General features: G+C 40.8%; 1 protein-coding gene across 1 annotated transcript in view; it reads left to right on the top strand.

Annotated features, from left to right (window-relative positions):
* The window catches only part of Abca12 (ATP binding cassette subfamily A member 12), a 169,840-nt gene that overhangs the window by 96,871 nt on the left and 52,421 nt on the right, over positions 1–20,548 (top strand). The window contains exons 12-23 of the mRNA XM_032901300.1: positions 894–1,150; positions 1,232–1,344; positions 2,748–2,869; positions 5,544–5,717; positions 8,125–8,289; positions 8,601–8,811; positions 10,114–10,253; positions 12,130–12,249; positions 14,714–14,804; positions 17,562–17,741; positions 18,277–18,592; positions 20,270–20,384. Coding sequence (XP_032757191.1) covers positions 894–1,150; positions 1,232–1,344; positions 2,748–2,869; positions 5,544–5,717; positions 8,125–8,289; positions 8,601–8,811; positions 10,114–10,253; positions 12,130–12,249; positions 14,714–14,804; positions 17,562–17,741; positions 18,277–18,592; positions 20,270–20,384 — 2,004 coding nt within the window. The remainder of the gene's footprint in view (positions 1–893; positions 1,151–1,231; positions 1,345–2,747; positions 2,870–5,543; positions 5,718–8,124; positions 8,290–8,600; positions 8,812–10,113; positions 10,254–12,129; positions 12,250–14,713; positions 14,805–17,561; positions 17,742–18,276; positions 18,593–20,269; positions 20,385–20,548) is intronic.

The raw sequence follows: 20,548 nt of genomic DNA, 5'->3' as shown, positions 1-20,548 counted from the left end.
TACGCCCTCATCAACACTTGTTATTTTCTGGTTCTGTTTGCTATATATCACAGTCATCATGATGGATGTGAAGAAGAAAAGGCTTTTTGAAAAAATTCAAGACAAATCTGCCTCCCCTCTGCCCTTACACATAATATAAAATAAAAATTAAATATAAATTCAAAGTGATTGTGATTTAAACTGTATTTTAAAAAACTACTTGTCTTAGTCAGAGTTTCTATTGCTTCAATGAACACCAGGACCAAAAAAGCAAGTTAGAGAGGAAAGGCTTTATTTAGCTTATACTTGCATATCACAAGTCCATCAAGTCAGGACAGGAACTGAATCAGGGCTGGAACCCAGAAGCAGGAACTGAGGCAGAGGCCATGGAGGGTGCTGCTTACTGGCTTGCTTCCCCTGGCTTGCTCAGCCTGTCTTATAGAACCCAGGACCATCGGCCTAGGGATGACTCCACCCACCATGGGCTGGACCCTCTATCACTGATCAGTAATTGAGAAAACGCATCCCCTCTGTGCAAAACCCCAAAAGGGGTCTGATCCCTTGGAGCTGGAGTCTGCAGGACACCCGGCTTGTTACGTAGGTACTTGGATAGAAACTTCCGTCTTCAAAACTGTGTAGCAACCTCTCTAAACTACTGAGCAATCTCACTATCCCTCTTAATTTTTAAAACTACATTTTAAAAACCTGCAGACCTATGCCACTGATTCTTAGGAAAGAGAAGTACAGAGAGACAGCAAAGGACGCTGCTGTGTTATAAGGCTAAGCCCAAAGCCTAACTAATGCATAGGCAGAAACATTTTTTACCGGATCAAATTTGGTTACCTATTTTCAACTACTAAATATGCCAAATAACATGACTAATCTATTTTCTCTCCTTTCCCCTTTCTGGGAAGCTGTCTCAGCTTCGGAACTTGACGGAACTTCTCTGCGAATCAGAGACTTTCAGTTCGATCGAGAAGTCTTGCCAGTTCCCTAATATGAGCTTCAAGAGGCTGTGTGAAGACCATGCCTTTCACCTGCAACTGATTGAAGTGGCAGAGCTGGGCACCGATCTCGCCTCTGGCTTACTGTACCACGACAACATACTATCTGCAAAGCTGAGGGATTTGCTCACTGGAGATCCCAGTAAAATTAATCTCGATATGGACTGGTAAGTTTTCTTTTTCCTTGGAGAAATCCTGTCTCCAAAATTGTTATGCCTAGTTGAATTTATTCCTCTGTTTTGTCCTAGGCTCCTGGAACAGGCGCTGCAAATGAATTACTTGGAAAATATCACACGGCTAATACCAACCGTGGAGGCCATGTTGCACGTCAACACCAGTGCAGATGCTTCTGAGCAACCAGGTGTTTCCCTGCCCGCATTCTAAAGACTCATTAGGACACAGGTTGCCATCTGCAGTTTAAGAAAAGTCCCCAGGCAAACTTGCTATACTGTCTGCCCTGACAATGAGGAACCCGAAGCTTCCAAAGGCAGCTGCTTGTCTAAAGCAGAAACAACAACCTAGTAGGGACCTGAAAGAGTGTTAGAGCAAAAGATTTCCAAAATTTAACAAGTTAGACCAATTTACCTTCTGTTTCTAGATATAGTAAAGTGTATTAGAGAATTGACTGTATGAAGGAGGGTGAAACCTACTCCCTTCTATAAGAACGATCTGATTAAAAAACAAAAACAAAAACAAAAACAAAACCCTAGAATGGACGCACAGCTGTGTGTGGAAATCTCAATTCAGAAGTTTCTGTTGGTATTCTGAGCATGACACACCATGCAATACACTTCTTCTTGACACAATACCTGAATACTGGAAAGAAGGACATTCTGAGGCACAAAACTGAAGGACATGAAGTCTAAAAATGAAGAAGATGTGTTGCATGAGGGTAACTTGGTACAAGAAATCCAGGCTTGAGAGATGGGCTCATAGGTTAAACGCGCTGAATTCTCTTGCAGAGGACCCAGGTTCAGCTGCTCGCACCAACATGGCATCTCACAACCATTTATAGCTTAAGTCCCTTGATGTACTCCTCTGGACCCTCTGGACACTATACTAACATGATGCACAGACATACATGCAGGCAAAATCCCTATACATATGAATTAAAATTAAATAATCTAAAAATGCTTAAAAGCAAAAGTTGTTTCTAGAACAGAGATTACAATCTTCTAAAAATAAGATAAAAATATTGTTTCCTGTGTCTAAAATGGCCCAAATGTGAAATGATCATAATTGTCATCCTTAAAGAGCTTGAAATAATACATTTTTAATATATAAGGAGTGTGAGATTGTAAAAAACATTTAAACAATAGAGTTCATGGACAAATTAAAGACAAATATTTTGTAGTTGATTTATTAAGTCTATCCTCAAATTGACACCATCATATATGCTCCTAGGTTAAAGAGCCTTTTGAATTTAGGTGAAGGTTTAAATCAAATGGAGATGTATTTATTTAGTGGATTATATGATCAAAGTCTGTGAAGAAAGTCTATTTTCCTTGGATCAACCCTGGGTTGTGGACACCTGAGGAAAATTTACAACCTAGAGCAATCTGTTAGCCCAAGTTAATGGTATCATAGGCACAAGTCTACATCAGACTGACATAGATCTTAAAGATGCAAAACTTGCCAGACCTGGGAGACATCTCCTTCCGGTGAGGCATGTCTGTTCAATACATGATAATCTAGGAGTTAAGTTAGTGTAGCTAAAACAGTGCCATTAAAACTGATGTGTGACTGTGTGTGTTTTTCTTACAGGTCAATTAATAGAAATGTTTAAAAACATAGATTTGCTGAAAGAAGATCTGAGGGCCATAGGGATGTCCAACACAAGTATTGACAAACTGCTGGCCATTCCCATCCCAGACAACAGAGCTGAGGTAAGGGTTCACGGTTGGACTTAAAGGCCATTTGTAGACGTTTATGTAGCACGTAGTATTTTAAGTACGCATCAACAAGACACAGGAAGATGCATGTGATTCTGATCAATTTTCCATGCAAATAGTAAAAGACGTCTACACCTTAAGTGAAGATTAAAGTATTCTGCACTTGTGTGTGTGTGTGTGTGTGTGTGTGTACACAAGCCTGTGTGTTTGTGTGTATGAATATGTATTTTGTGTGTGCATGTGTGCATATGTATATGTGTTTGTGTACGTGGGTCTATGTGTGTTTTCTCTCTCTCTCTCTCTCTCTCTCTCTCTCTCTCTCTGTGTGTGTGTGTGTGTGTGTGTGTGTGTGTGGCTGGACCTGCGACTAAGCTACACGCTCAGCCTTAAAAGAGTAATTCTGAAGCAATGTCGTTATGTTTCAATGCTTTGTATTTGTCCTTGACTCACTTTTTTTGTTCCACACTTTCCTTCCCCCAACCCCCACAGAATGTTTTCTTAAACTGTCTGTAATTGTATATTACACTATTATAATAACATTATCTGATCTCCTACAAGGATATCAAGGTCAAACTTCAAAAACCAAGTTAGGGATAGAGCACAGAGATGTTCACCCTTTGTTATAACAAAACGAAAACTGAATAGTCACGTCTACTTTATTCAAGTCTCAGGGAGAGACTTATTATATACAATAGATGTTGTCGTTGGAACTATGGAAAAGTTAGTGGCTATAGCTAAACTTTTTGGCTGTGAAAATAATGTCATTTTCTTCTTAGCTGATAATATAGTTTTCCATTCAAAATGTTTGTCTTTTATCCCACTTCCAAAGTCATTGTCTGGAAGTGTCATAAAAATTTTCCAAAAGAATTGCACAGCTTATGGTCACATGTGACAGAGCGTGTCATTTCTAAGCACAGCTCAGTTATTAACCAAAACTAGATTAAGTTCCTGGAAGGTTCCCTCTGGAAGATACTTAAGTTGCTGCTGTCACCATGATTAGTTCCCTACCCAAAACTAAAACTGCTCTGCCTTGGCTTTTGTCACTCCCTCTCCCTCCCCCATCCTGTTAGCAAGTAAAACCCACTCACCTGTTCAGTTTGATCTTGCCTTTTGCTCTTTTGATTCAAACTGTCACCTTTGTGATCAGGTCCTTGGCTTCTGAAGAGCAGGGCTATCTTAGTAAAAGAAGCCTAAGTAGAGAGTGCACAGTCCAATTGGTATTTTAAAGAAGGAGAAAAGTTTTGCAACCTCAATTGTCATTGGCTCTCCTTTTTGTTTCTATCTGGCATCAATAGATACCTTTCCATTGACCTGTCTTCTCCTCTCACACTTCAGCTGATATACATGGCTATCTAGGGTCTGCAGTTGGTAATTAGTTTGTAGTTCTGGGCTGCCTCCTCCTCCTCATTGTCCTCCTCCTCCTCCTCCTCTTCCTCCTCTACCTCCTCCTCCTCTTCTCCTCATTGTCCTCCTTTTCCTTCTCCTCTTCCTTCTCCTCCTCCTCCTTGTCCTCCTCCTTCTACTCTACCTCCTCCTCCTCTACCTCCTCCACCTGCTCCTCCTCCTCATTGTCCTTTTCTTCCTCCCTCTCCTCTTCCACCTCCTCCTTATTCTCCTCCTCCTCCTTCTCCTCACTGTCCTCCTCTTCTTCCTTCCTCTCCTCCTCCTCTATCTCCTCCACCTCCTCTTCCTCCTTCTCCTCATTGTCCTTCTCCTTGTCCTTCTCCTCCCTCCTACTTTTTCTCCTCCTTCCCCATCTCCTTCTCCTCCTCCTTCCCTTCTTTCTTCCTTCCTCCTCTTTAATCTTCTCTGAAGCTATAGAGTAAACAATCATCAAAATGGAATGCAACCCAAATTAAGGAAGAGTAAATGCTTAAAATAAGCATGACTCCTAAGCTAGTCAGCTAGTCATCCCCTAGACTGACTGCCATCTATCTATCTGTCTGTCTGTCTGTCTGTCTGTCCGTCCATCCATCCATCCATCCATCCATCCATCCATCCATCCATCCATCTACTGTTGTTTTGTACCCAATTGTGCAAGAAAAGCTCTAGTTTTCTCCATGAATTTCTACCTGCCTTATTCCCCCATCATACATCCTGTACTTTCTAGTGAACTATGGGCTCTCTGTAGTTTTATTAATTGTAATTGGTGCCTTAAACACCTGGTGAGGTGTATGAGTGATTAAGCATTTGTGGCACAAAATTGAAGACTAGATTTGAATCCCCAGAATCACCTAAACTCATGGTAAAGTCATAATGTCTTGCCTATAATCCCAGCATCAGAAGGTAAAGACTGGGGAGTCTCAAAACAAGGTGGACAGCAAGAATAGTTATATCTATCAATGAGGTCTGGTTTTGACTGAGAGACCTTGCTTTGTTGAATAAAGTAGAAGAATGAAGGATGATTCCTGACATCCTCAGGCACTTCTGTGCACTCTCACCCTTCCACATCTGTGTCCATACCCATACAAAGAACATACACACAAGCATACACACCACACCAACATGAAAGTAGATAAAGAGGAAAATATAGTGGTTAATGCTTTTAAAAAGTTATTTTATTTTTAGGGACCACATACACACGCACACACAAGACATCTTCCTTAAAGTGAACAGAGGGTACTCAAATGATTTACAACTAAAATAGTTTTCTTTCTCCTATTTTCAGATAATTTCTCGTGTGTTCTGGTTGCACTCATGTGATACAAACATCACCAACCCCAAACTGGAAGATGCCATGAAGGAATTCTGCAAGTTGCCCCTTCCAGAGAGATCACATCAGTCCTACCTCATTGGACTCACCCTTCTGCACTACTTAGACATTTATAATTTCACATACAAGGCAAGTTGCCACTGGTGAATCTGTTTCCATGCTAGTTTGGGTTAAAACTATTATTCACAGGTGCTTTTTATTTTAGAGCCAAATAAGGCTTCTACCAGAGATCATCTATTACAGATGTGGGCATTTGCTTAATAATGAAATTAGTGACCAAGCTTTATCAATTTTTTTACTTTGTATACATAAAAACAAAGTAAAAATAACATATTACTACCGTAACATAAATCTATAATTATTTCTTATATTTCAATAAGCATTATTTAGTACAATGAAAATAAAGATTGGGAGCTGGAGAGATGGCTCAGTGGTTAGGAAAAAATATGGCTGCTCTTTCAGAGGACCTGGGTTCATAATCATCTGTAATTCCAATCCCAGGGGGCTGTGATACTATCTTCTGGCTTCTGCAGGCACTGCATCCTGCTGCATAGACATATTTGCAGGCAAAATACACACACACACACACAAATTAATTAATTAATTAATTAATTAAAGTTAGAAGAAAAGGTTGAAACTTTAAAAGAAACATTGTTTTAAAATTGCAAGTAAAAAACACACACTGAGAGGATTTTTAATGCAAATATATATATAAAATTCTTTGGGGTGTTTTCAATAAGCCCATGTTTGTATTTCCTTCATCAATTTAGTAAGAAACAACCATTATTTCTGGCCGTGGTGAGCAAAACTCTGCTCTGGAAGTGTTCATCACCACAGAACTAAGAGAAAAGTACAAGTTGGAAAATGGAAAATGTTTCTCTACCGAAGCCTATACTTGAGTCAAAATTGAATACTGATCGCACCCTGCCTCACTCCTCTCCTCCCAGTCCTGCCTTTACAGATTCCTCCCCCTCCATTACCTCCTCTCCTCCTCAGAGATGGGAACGCTCCCCTTGCGTACCACCCCACCCTGGGACATCCAGTCATAGCAGGACTAAGCACATCCTCTCCCAGTGAAGCCCAGTCAGGCAGCCCTCTGAGGGGAGGGGGATCCAATAGCAGGCAAAAAGCTGAGAAAAAAAAATGCTGTTTTCCCAGCTTAAATATTAGGAAATGCAGAGGCCGAGGGGATAGAAATGTTTCAGGATTAGTTACGGTTTACCGTGTTCTGCGCATGTGCTTCATCTTAGTCCTGCCCATGCTGTATCCCCCATAGCACTCCTCCACCCAACCCCGACACCTCTCAAGCAGCAGAGTAACCCTTAAAAAGTGTCACTTTATGTCACCGCTCTCCTCACCATTCCCCAGCCCCTAGGAAAGCCCCCTGTCCTATCCCACACCCTTATGATCTGCACACATTCCCCATTTGGAATCACTACCTACTGAGCCATCCTTAGGCCCGTGGTTACCACGTGACAGCGTGGTTATCACCCCAGAGCACAGTTCACAGGATCTGAAGAGCGGGTAGTTCACCTGTAGCACTCACCCTTTCCTTGCACATATGTTTCTTCATGGCTGAGATCTTAGCAGAGAGGCACTGGCACAAGCCAGCCCCACAGCTGAGAGGAGAAGGAGAAGGAAAGGGGGAGGGGAAGGGGGAGAGGAATGGGGGATGGGGAATGGGGACCGGGACGAGGACTGGGACCGACCGGGACAGGGAAAGTTCCAGAGACAGAGACAGAGACAAAGACAGAGAGAATCCTTTTTGGCCTTCCGTTTTGGAAGAGCTTTTCTTCCCCAAAGACCTCACACATCTTTTTGTGTCTGCTTAAAACCTCTTTATTCTTATATTGCTTAATTTATTTTTTTTACTGTTATTACTTTGTATATGTGTAGCCAGGAGCACAATCTTTAAAGCAATAGCATGCACATATGCAAGGCATTACACGATAGATGTTTATCATTCTGACATTGAAAATAGCTTATTTGGGGACTGGCAGTTAAGACCATGTAGTAGTCCCCTATAGGGTAGCATTTCTATTCCCACTCTGAGATCTCAAGCATCCAGTTTGTGTAGTCTCAAATTAGCCTTTGCCTTTTGTATCAGTTGAATCGATCACATAGTATCTGGTGTGTGTGCCTGGTTTCTTTCACTTAGTATAGTATCTTCAAGTTTGGTATTTGTTGTAACATGTATTAGCATTTCTTATTCTTTTTCTGATATGTCCATATTATATTGCATTTTAAAGATAAATTTAAGTAGATTGTTCCCACTCCCAACCTGTTGGCTGTTGTTGGCAAAATCCCTACAAATGTTTGCATACCAGCCTTTATGTGGGTTTATGTGTTCCCTCTGCTTGGGTGACCACCTAGAAATGGGAGTGTTGGTTTGTTTGGTAAATGTCTCCATTTGGCTGATCCGTAGGCTTTCCAAAACATTTCACAAAGAGGCTGTTCTGTTTTATAATCTTACCAGGCATCCACGAGGTTCCGTTGCCTCCATGTAAGCCATTCGTTTTCATTCTCTTTCCATTAGGTGTTTTTCCCAAGGAAAGATCAAAAGCCCATGGAAAGGATGATGGAGCTTTTCATAAAGCTGAGAGAGATCCTCAATCAGTTGGCGTCCGGCACACATCCACTGCTGGACAAAATGAGATCCCTGAGACAAATGCATCTGCCCAGGAATGTTCCATTAACACAGGTAGAAGAGTCGCTCGGTAACGTTCATCCTGAGAAATCATTCCTGTCAGGATGGCTTTTATTTAAGATTGGGTGCAATACGTTCAGCTACTGATCTAGTGCACAGAGGACAGAGACTCACGGGAAGAGAACCCCCCACTTTAGCCATCTGGCATGTAAACCACTGAGGCTTCTCATTCTCTATTCAGGTTTGCAGTTCACACTTTAAAGAAATCATGGAAACTCTCAGCGCTGCCACTTTTTCGTTCTATGTTGTCTTCTAGAGCACAGGTAGCTCCTGTAACATTAATAACTCTGGACATTGTCTCCCAGGCCATGTATAGAAGCACCAGGATGAACACGCCAGCAGGATCTTTCAGTACCATCTCCCAAGCTCTGTGTTCCCAAGGGATCACCACGGAGTACTTAACCTCTATGCTGCCTTCTTCCCAGAAGCCAAAAGGCAACCACACCAAGGATTTTCTCACGTATAAATTAACTAAAGAAGAAATTGCTTCAAAATATGGGATTCCTTTAAATGCTAGTAAGTGTGCCTCAAATTAGTTATGATAATTATTCTTAATGATAAGAGCATTACATGTTCTGCCTCCGCTTTTCTTGGTAAATGAAGTATTAATTTTACCTCGGAATAAAAATAGCAAACACTTGTGCAGGACTCACTTCGTGTTCTGCCTGTTAACTCACGCCCTCGTCACAGCAGCCCCATGAGGTAATGTCTACCTGATTGCATCTTACTGAGGGCGAGTACTCCCAAAGATAACGAACACCTGCCCAAGGTCACTGAACTTGGAGGTCTCAGATCTCAGAGCTATTGAATTCTGTAAACGACAGAATGTAGGGTCATAGATCATTTTAGTAATAGACATGCCCATCATGTATCATTAGGTGACTTGGTCATTGTGGGAACATCATAACAACTTAGAATGCCAGCCTCCACATCTCAAGTGATGTTATTCTACAGGACCCTTATATATATCCATATATGGATATATATATATATATATATATATATATATATATATATGTACGCATCCCATCACTGATAACATTGTTGTTGGCCTGCACAGCTCTGTGGGTCTATAGGCTGCAGCATCTGTAGGTCATAACGATGAATTCTTGCCAGTTCATAATGCAAAAGCTTGTTTTAAATTTGCTTGGGTCAATATTTTCCCCTAACTTTCTAGCATTAGACGTTTATGTGGCATCTGGTAGAACTGTGTGTATGCAGCCGAGCATAACTGTTTAGCGGCATATCAAAGCCATTCACTTGATCTATAAACTTTGAGATGCAAAATGTGACCCGAGGAACTCTTCCAGGTGATGTATGGATGTTTAGTATAGCAATTGGGTTGGCTCATTCATTCATCTTTTTATTCATTCGATAAAAACGTATGAATGTCTCTTACATATCTGGCTCCATTCTGGGAGTAGGGTTTTGTGTATTTTTAGAATATTTAAGTGGTGGTAAAACGCTTGTGTTGGAAGCAATTGTGGAATAGGGTTTGAAATCTTTGTATTTCTTCTTGGCAAAATGCCATCATTTATCCTAGGGTGGCTTATCCGCTTACACTCTTGCTCCTTAAAGAACGATTGTTACTTTGCTGTCTTACATCAATACCAGCTGTTTCATATCTGCTACCAGTGTAGACAGTGCTAAGACATACATTCTAGGCTCCATAGTCTGTACCCATTCTCCATGAAGAAGTGAATTTGGAAGGTGTGCCTATGATGACTGTCTTTCCCCTAAATTACGATGATTGTTGCATATTAATTGTATATATTAATTGACTGGTGGTTTATTTTGTCTTGTTTTTTTTATTTCCAGCACCATTTTGCTTCTCCCTTTACAAAGACATCATTAACATGCCGGCTGGACCTGTGATTTGGGCCTTCTTGAAACCCATGTTATTGGGAAAGATTTTATATGCGCCATATAACCCAACTACAAAGGCCATTATGGAAAAGGTTTGGCTGATAAACTCAATGTGTGTATGTGGGGTACTGTTTCTGTCTTAACGTAGTCAATTCCTAAACTTATTTTAGATGATTCTGGCTTATGTCTTCTCTGCCATCATTATTGTTCGTGGTTTTTGCTTTGGCCCTAGATAGGTGTGCATGACACTGAATACCAGTGGTGACAGCTCTTGGTGAAATGAACCATATGACATTTGGGGATAAAATTAGATACAGATAGAACTCAGACTTCTCACTGCATCTAAGAAAGCCAAAAAGTTTTCAATGAGTGTTGAATGTTAGAAACATTTATAAAAATCACACTAGAAAGAGAAAAAGGGTGATTATGTAACTCATTCAAATTAAAATAGCCCGAAAGTATAAGTTCTTGGCTTCGTAGTTGACTGTGTAGTTTAATATTTCTTATTTTCATCAATGACACATCTTCAGAAGGACAATGTCATCAGGACCTGCACTTACCACTTGCCTCAGTTTATCAAAATAACATTCTGCCACTTTAAAGTTGGCTTTAAGGGATGGGCATGGCACTCCATGGTAGAGTGCTTGCCTGACATCACAGAGTCCTGAGTTCAATCCACAGCACTGAAAAGAAAAGAAAGCATTAGTGAGGTTGGCTTGGAGAGAGATGTGCAGAGTACGCATGGAGCCCCAGTCCCTTGAGGCTGAGACTGGAGACTTTGGAAGGAGACGCCACCTCTCAAAAGAGAAACAGTGGTTTGAATTACACACCAAGTCTTTGAAAACACGAAAGAGTGGAAGAGAACAAAATCTGCCTTAACGTTACCCGATCATTAAATCACAGTTGGCGTGAGTCCAGTGTTACTCAGCGAATGTAAAATGCACAGGTGGTTTCCACTGAGTGCTGCTGCTTTGAATGCTTGTGATTTAACATCTTATTTGTCTTACTGGGCGTGAACATCACCTAACTTTGTATAAGTGAGTCACTCTCACTGTCTTCAGTGTGGACCTGCCCTTTCATGCTCAACTCGAATCTCCTCTCTTTTACATGGTAAAAAAAAATTCCTTCAACTCAATAGAGCTAGTGAAATTCTTTGCTTTTCAAAGATGTTTAAAGAGGTGTTTTAATAACACGAAAATGCATTTATTTAATTCTCACTTGCTGGACACTCATTTTATCTCCAAGGTACATTTTTAGTTTTGTGCTAATGCAAACATTGTGGCCAACAGAACACATTGCATACATTTCACCATGTTGTCTTTTTCCTTCAGTAAGGTTAATGTCTAGGATTGGAGGGTTGGAGAATATTTTATTGCTTTGTTTTATTATTTTATTTTATTGAGATAGGGTCTCGCTATGTAGCTTATGCAATCCTTGAGGGTTCAGAATCTTCCTGCCTCAGCCTGCATGTGCTGACGTAGACAGGTACCACCATGCTTAGCTGCACTTTATTTGCTCTTGTCAGAGTGCTTTTCTAAATGGCTGTGGTACATTTCCCAGGAACAAGAAGCAGGCACTTATTCTGTTTTCTGTCTTAGAACATTTAAGGAAACTATCCTCCCTATGTGCGTGAACTTGGCGCTACTTAATAGGAAAGTGAAATTTGACATTGGTAAAAACTAAAACCTGTGAGAACTCTGGGAATACTCCCATTTGATTACAAATTCATGTTAGACATGAAGCAAACCCTAAATTTCCAAGAATTTTAAATACATAATCTTGGTCCTTATAAGGTATATCATTTGAACACGTAGAAATAATCTGACAATGGTTTTTCTTTTTTCTTTCTTTCTTTTTTAACCAACTCTACCTTTTAATGCTGTTGTTCTTAATATACCAAAAAGTCTTATATTGAAATATGTGAAAAATACAAATTGACCATGCCTCTCTTGTTTCTTCGTCGTTAAGTCCAATGTAACTCTGAGACAGCTGGCAGAATTAAGAGAGAAATCTCAGGAGTGGATGGATAAGTCACCGATCTTCATGAATTCCTTCCACCTGCTAAACCAGACCATCCCAATGCTCCAGGTACTGGATCCCTCTGTCATATGCCTTCCTGGGAACTACAACTCTCTGATGTTTTAATTACCTTGATTATGGGAAGATAGTAACTTAGCATCCATATTCAATAAATCGGAATAACCGTCTCTCCAGAGAGAGGGTCGGAGATAAGATAGCAGGATTCCCACTCGCATTTGTACCCCAGCCTTCCCTCTTGATGTTCCCGCCTCTCTACTGCTGTAGACGTGAGAGCACTTCCACACGGATGTAACTCTAACTGGTGCTATAATTATTTATTAAATGATTATAATTAATATACCACGGACATGCTTAAGTTATGTCTCTTTAAAATTATTCTTTGATAGTTAATGTGTTTAGAAACTAATATTCTAGACAGCATTCAACACCAGGAGTTCTTTAGTTGAAGCATGTGGCATGGACTGTATACAAGGTACTCTCATGGAAGTAGATGGGTGGGTGCCTTAAATTGAAGTCTTTGTAAAGAAGCAAACGGCAAACCTAGAAAAAAAAATAATGTTCTAATACATGGCCTCTTTACAAATTTAGTCCTCACTCAGCCATCTTGGTTTTCACACCAGAACAGTTGCAGGTTTGACGGTGCAGCCCTGTGCACTTTGAAAAGTATGGTTTGGGATTCTGGTAAAAAGAAGCAGGCTCTTCTGAAGATACTGAAGACAGTGTAGGGAAATGTTCCAAGCACAAATGGGACTTCTGACGACTGGAGGCCAAGCAGCAGGGCTAGCCTGTGATCAGCTGGAAAAGAGAATGATAGTATTCAAGATACTCAAAAGGAATCCGTTTGCACTGCAAAGGGATGCCCCCTGTAATCCTGATGAAACCCAGGAATATTTAGGCAAAAATAACATTCTTGCCTTTACCATCATGCCGTGTAAATGAAGCCCAGAATGAATGATTCGTTTCACGAACACTTGTCAGGACAATTGCACCTGGAAGCTACTTTCTTTGGTTTGTTTTGAGTAACAATCAATACATAGTTACATTTACAGTGTGAATTAGAAAATAAATATAAAAAACATTAATATGTCTAATAACTACAAAATGAAGAACACTTTTTCATCAAGCATGGTCCCCACAATGTACTATTCAATTTAACAATTAACAAAATATTCTAAGTTCAACTTCTCATTTACAGTGGATCTTTTCTGGCAAGTCTCAGATGGCAATGCGTCGTGAATAGAATTTTATTGCCCTATCTATTCTCCTCAGTGGAAGGTTGCTCTTTTTCTCAAAAAAAAAAAAAATCCTTTTATCTATGGAGAGGGAACAGTACACACACACACACACATACACACACACACACACACACACACAGAGTATTTTATTAAGAAAATTTTTGTTGGCTAAAGTACTGAATTACTAAAGGACGTGCTCTGTACACAACAACAGTTCCCCAGTACAAAATTTATTAGAACCTCCGTGAGCATCTTTACAGTGGGATTAGCAGCTAGCGGAAATATCTTTACTCCAGAGAAGGATAAATTGCTACTCTCAATTCTCCAGGAAAAACTTACTTCTGTGAATGCACAGCAAGTTTGACACTGGAGGCACTTACAGATGACATGGCATGCTCTACAATGGTTGCTCCACAGTACAGAGGCTCTGAGTTCAACCATTAGCAAACATGCGCGCGTCTCTGCGCGTGCGCATGCGCACTTGCCAAGGCGCTATAGGGAAGATGGACAGAATAGTGCTCACTGTGAGGTGTGGTAAAAATCTTCCTAGTGTCTGGCTCACAGCGAAAAGAGCTAATGATGGCTAACCTAGTGAAAGCTACGTCCCTTATGTTTGAAAATTGCCACAGAAGCCTTAGTATTGTAAATAAATTATTATTTTAAATTATCGGTGTTTCTGTGGATGGGTTGGTTCTATTGGTGTGTTTTTCCATGGCCATATAGCTGTTCCTATTCAATGCAGAACGGTGTTACAATAATGGACACTGACATTTCTGATTAGTCATTTATCCCCCCACTTCACAGAAAGATAACCTGGAGCCAGAAATAGGAGGCCTCGCAGCTGGGGACGAGGAACTAGAATACAAAGCAGCCGTGAGGTCAGACTCAGTGCAGACCTTGTGAATGTCACAAGTTGCCTTTAAAAAAAAAAACCTCTGGAGAATGAAATGCACCCTGAAACACATTATTTATAATGTATGTTTAACTGGAAATAATTTATTAGCACCGGGAAAAATTCTATTTAATTGAATATAATTCTCTGGTGTTAAAAAATAACTATGGTCCCCTCAAGGCACTTTTTAGAAATCTGAGTAATTTGTGTTAAAGACAAAAGTTCGTTCATTCTTTCAAATCATTGTGCACAAGCCCACAAGTAGGTAGGTACATTAATAACGCCCAATGGCGTCTGCTTCTTTGTTCAAGGTTGTGTTAAGGCTGACAGTGATTAAACATGTTTTCTTCCCATTTTGAAACTGGTTCCTGTTATTAATTTTTAGAATACTCTACGGAACCCCTTTGTGCAAGTTTTTGTGAAGTTCTCCGTGGGACTCGATGCTGTCGAACTCCTGAAGCAGATAGATGACCTCGGTGAGTCCCACCGCGCTGTGTACTCTCAGTCACTCTGTACATCAGAATCAGGGGAAGAAACCCAGAGCCCTGTGTCTGTGAGAGATCGCCCCTTCTCTTCTGTATTCAGCTCTTTGTTAGTTATTGGAAGGGAAGCAGGACCCTGGCCACGTCTACCGACATTTTCTGTTAATTAGTAATAGGGATGTGTGAACACTCATGGTTGGTTTCCATGATTTTGCAGCAATGCATGTAATGTGAATGCAACTTTTACTCCAATCACAGAAAGGCAAAAGTAAGAGTAAGGTGGCACATTTTACTTTTTTCCCCCTTTTCCTTGATCACTCAGTGAGAAGTCAGTCCTCACAAGTGTGGGAACGTGAGATGATTTCTGGCAGCGTTTAACATTTGATCTCCACTGGCCTCATAAGAGAACCTCTGTGAGAACCGAACGGGAACTGGAAAAGACTATAGAGTTAACAAAGGCAAACACTGGAGACTCGAAAGGAAATAAGCCTAAATCAGTATTCAAGGTTCGGTCTTCCTCGCGGGGTCATGTAAAAGGAACAAGCTGCAGAGAATCAAAGGCAGCTGTCTGAACTTACATATTTCCTCTGCCAAGTCCCCACCTTCAACCTAAAGGATGCAAGACATCTAATTCAGGCTGTGTCTGATTCACGGTTGCTATGCAGCCCACAAGGATGAGGAAGGGATTGAGAGCATCAGAATTTGGCAGTAGCAGAGCAAATACCCTCCCCCTTCCTAGCACCTCTGGGACCCAAATGACTTAGGTAGTAAGCCGGTGGGAAGGAATCATGTCTGTATTTGCATGTGGCTGTATGGCGTATAATTATACCCATTGGATGATAGTCAACCCAATTTGGTTAAAGAAAGGTATTAGGGGGTTTATTTTCTGAAAGTAAATGGTAAGTCACCATGTGATAAAAATATCAGGGATAAAGTTCTTAAATAAATATTATCATTCCTAACTTTTAAAATAGATGAGGCTTAGAATTTAAAATCAGATTAAAGTAAGTATAAAAGTGAGTCTAACTCACTTGAAGGCCTGCGTTTAATGATCAAACTTGACTACACACACACATACACATACACACACATACATATTATACATGTATACATATATATGTTTGTCAATGAGACTTGTATTATATTATAATGTAAGGAGTATACAGTTAGATCTTGCCCGAGCATTTCCTTGAACCCATGCTCCAACAGGCCTGGAGACTCCTTCCTTGTCATTGTTGGTTTCCAGTGTATGCTGGAGGCCACGGTGTTCTATAACACAGCCATTCCTTACTAGCACCCTCACCATCTAAAGCCTGTTATGCTAAAATGTGCCGAGAAATAGAGTCAGGGAATTGCCCTCTGTGAGAACCAGGACTTACTCTGGGTAAGGTAAGGGACCTGTTTAGAAGGATTTATGATAGTCACAGCCCAGTCTTCATAATGATCAAGTTAATAAAAACTTAATTGGTCAAATGATTTGTTAACTCATGATTTTATATTTACCCTTGGTCCCTGCTGCCTTCCTCCCATGGAATCTGACAACTGAAGAACAATTAAATCCTCTTTCTTCCAGTGTAATTACTTACAATTAAATCTTGGTCATATTGTCTAGGTTAATTCAGACATGAATAGAGATGACTCACAAAAGACTGTGTTGTTTATTTAAGACAGTGGTACTGGGAATCAAATCCTGGACCTTGTGCTGCTCCCTCATAGGGCTGCATTCCCTTTCCACCACCATTGCTGGATGCTTTCTCTCACCCCCTCCCCCATCCCAGCCCAGGCATGGCGATATTCTCCTCCTCCTCCTCCTCCTCCTCCTCCTCCTCCTCCTCCTCCTCCTCCTCCTCTTCTTCCTCCCTCCCCACCCCGCTTCCTCTCTCTGTCCCCTGACCACGTAATTTAAAAGTCTCACCTTGAAGTCAGCTGGGGGCAGGGACCCTCAGGTCTGGAAGTGCAGCTTTGGGAGCCAAATTAAGAGAAAGCATTAGAACCAATTCCCAACACTAAGGAAGATTTTTTGTTTCGCTTATTTAAGATGGTCATAGTTACCCAAAGTGTATTACATATATAATGTATTTATTCTATGTGTGTGGTCTGTGCACATAGCATGTTCATGTGTAGGCACATGGAGGTCAGAAGTAGATGTTGGGCGTCCTCTTCAGTATCTCTCCATCCTATTTTCTTGATCTCTCAGTGATTCTATGGTCTCTCAGTGAAGATGGAGCTTGCCTGTTCAGCTACACAGACAGGCTGGCAGGCTCCAGGGATTTGTCTGTTTCTGCTCCCAACCCAACCCTTGTCAATGTAGGCACCGCCACACCTGGCTTTTGCATGGGCGCCAAGCCTCCACATCCAGGGTACCTGTGCTTGCTTGCCAAGTACGTTTTTAAAACCTACTGAGCCATCTCCACAGCAACTATATTCATAATTTTTAAGATGTGTTCATCCTTAGTCCTTTGTTATTTAAATCATAACAGAATATACTTTTGCATTATCTTATGTCCCTCTGAACCTGGGTTGGTTGTATTTGTAACTGGCTTAGCATTCTTCTCAAGGAATTTCTGCAGAACTGGACACATTTTCTTCAATATGGAATATTAGATATTTTTGAAATAAATTCTACAGCATCACCTCATTGTTATAATTTAGTTTAATTGACACCATGTCACCATTTTTCAAAAAAAAAAAATCAGTATTTGTTTTACTACTTTTGAAATAAAGATCGTAATCTCTCTCTCTCTCCTTTAGATGTTCTCAGGCTGAAATTAGAGAACAACATTGACATCATCGATCAGCTGAACACGCTGTCTTCCCTGACAGTGAATATTTCCTCCTGTGTGCTTTACGACCGTATTCAGGCAGCAGACACTGTGGACGAAATGGAGATGATAGCCAAGCAGCTCTACAAGAGTAATGAGCTCTTCGGAAGTAAGTGCTACCCTGTTAGGGGAGGAGTCTCTGTGGACTAAGCCATACTGTATTCTTTGCCCCCCTCTTCTGTCCAGAACACAAAAAAAAGTCTGAAGCCCGTTGCCCCCTTCTGACATTAGTATAACGAGATCCTTCAACCGACTGCATTGTCCAAGCACAAGAGCCCTTCAACAAATATCTCACTTCACTGAGGAAAACAATTCAGAGTAGAAAGCGTCATGCAATTAAAGGGTGAAGCTAAGGCTAGCCTCGTTATCAGTCAAGATTATCCATTTAAAATATTGCTTGGCAATTTAAATGAGTGGCTTGCGGTGATATATTTACTCTGTCACTCTGTGAGGATATTCTTAACTCCAGCTTTGAACCTTGACGTGGACCCCTCTTAGAAACCATCCCGCTAAACGAAGAGCCTGAACGCACTGTCCCACTGCTAACTCAGTTGTCTGGCTGCTCCCTAAATTACACCCTCTGACCAGTGAGTAACGCTGCCCAGGAAGTAACTTTTGTGCTGCTGTTGCTGTTTTCCTTTTAGGTGTCATTTTTAAGCTTCCATCTAACGGAAGTTCACACAGAGGCTTTGACTCTGAAAGAGTCTCCCTTCCTCCTATCGTGAGATATACCATCCGCATGAGTCTGAAGACGGCACAGACAACAAGGAGCATAAGAACAAAGATTTGGGCCCCGGGGCCACACAATTCTCCATCACACAACCAGATCTACGGCCGGGCCTTCATTTATTTGCAGGATAGTATTGAAAGAGCCATCATAGAATTACAAACGGGAAGGAACTCCCAGGAAGTCGCCGTCCAGGTTCAAGCCGTTCCCTATCCCTGCTTCATGAAAGACAAGTGAGTGGGATGGCTAGTGGTCAAACACCCTTTTGAGAACTCCCTTCTGCCTTGACGTGTCCAATGAAGGGAAGACATTCACCATGCCTTTACCATATGTTTAGAACCGAAAGCAGATTTTGCCTGACTGTTTCCTTAAAGAATAGAGGCACCAGGACATTGCATGCTTTGTGAGAGTGAACAAAAGACCTTGTATGTAATGTAAACTCTTTGCAACATACAAAATTCTTCCCAGTATGTTATTTTATTTGATCGACCTCTGCACTCTGTCAGTTAAATGGAAGCAGTATCACCATCCATAGTTTTCAGATAATAAGGAAATTCAATACCTCCCTTGACTGAGATGTACACCCATCTGATGACAGTATCTGCATTTTTCTCAGTACTAGACTAAACCTAAAACGCACCATTATTTGGAAGAAACATTATGAGAGCATTGTCATTAACTAATGGGAGCCCTTACCTAATTGTCTATCCAGAAACTGAATTAAGAATAAACCTGGTCTGAGGCAAAATTCATTGAACAAATGTTCTCTTACAAACATCTCCCCCAGGAAGCAAACTATATGCTAGTTTCCCATCTCTTCAGTAGTGATACACTTCTGCACAGTACCGTGATATCAAGTGATAGTGACCTCACGGTCCATTAATATTTGCCTTTTTCTCGAGTGTGTAAGAATGGTCTTGGGACCTTTCTCTAAATAAAGACTTCTGGGCAGCCCAAGAGGCTAAAGAGATTGATGTGGAACTTCACAAAGAGCATCCGCCTTTGCCTCTGCCCATTAGAGGGCTGTGATTGCCAGAGCCATGCCTCCCTGGTTATTACCACCACCAGCTCCAGGGAAATTGTTCAAAAGCAAACTCCTGCCCTGTGCGTACATAGTAAGTGAGCAGGTTTTATGTAGGAAGGTTTAAGTGTTTCTGCTCTATGGTCAGCTTGGAGAAACATCAAATAACACCAAAGCGTTATCACCAACTGCTCGGAAATACATGTAGGACTTTCCAAGGTCCCTCTAGTATAACATACAGCCAATGTATATATACATATATACATACATATACATATATACACACACACACACACACATATATATATATATATATATATATATATATAGAGAGAGAGAGAGAGAGAGAGAGAGATTTCAACACCATTTGAAATGCCTTTAAAGAATCTGACTTCTTTGCATTTTAAATAAAATATTCTGGATTTCATATCATTTGATTCAGGAACTTTTAGTTTAATTATAATTACAAACTTCCTTAAAGATTAATTCAGTCACCTCGGACACTGTCACTTTTAGATTGGCTTGCCAATCATCCTCTAATTTTGAATCTGCCATTCAGATAAGAAAAGTTTTGAGTGTTGTAATTATAGCTGAATAATGATTTTCCCAACCAGGACATACTCAAGTGCAATTTAAACAAAGTGACAATTTTTCTCTAACCCCTCCCCCCACCAGAGCTATGTCTTCACTCTTGTACTACCCCCCCCCAAAAAAGATAGCCACTGTTAAATTAGCTTCCTACTTCATAAATGGTGAGGCTGTGTTAATAGTTATTCTGAGCTCCCTAATGGGAATGTAATTCCTCACACGGGGGCATTCACTTCTTGCACGCTGCAGTCTGTAGGGCGGCATTTATTTTGATGACCGGATCTTCTCTTCTGTTTCACAGCTTCCTCACCAGTGTCTCCTATTCCCTTCCGATTGTGCTTATGGTCGCCTGGGTTGTATTCATAGCTGCCTTTGTTAAAAAGCTTGTCTATGAGAAGGACCTTCGGCTCCACGAGGTATGTTGAGAATCTTCTCCTGTTGGGAATAAGTCCTAGTCATAGAACAGCTAATTGCTGTGACTTTTATCATGCCTATTCAGACTCAGACAGCATAGCCCACATTCTTGCAAATGAGAAAGGCAAACATTTTACAGATCACAGGCAGTCCTTACTTGGTTTTC

Source organism: Rattus rattus, chromosome 4 (assembly GCF_011064425.1).
Source record: "Rattus rattus isolate New Zealand chromosome 4, Rrattus_CSIRO_v1, whole genome shotgun sequence".
In the NCBI taxonomy this organism is placed as follows: Eukaryota; Metazoa; Chordata; class Mammalia; order Rodentia; family Muridae; genus Rattus; species Rattus rattus.
This window is presented reverse-complemented; position numbering and strand designations above follow the sequence as displayed.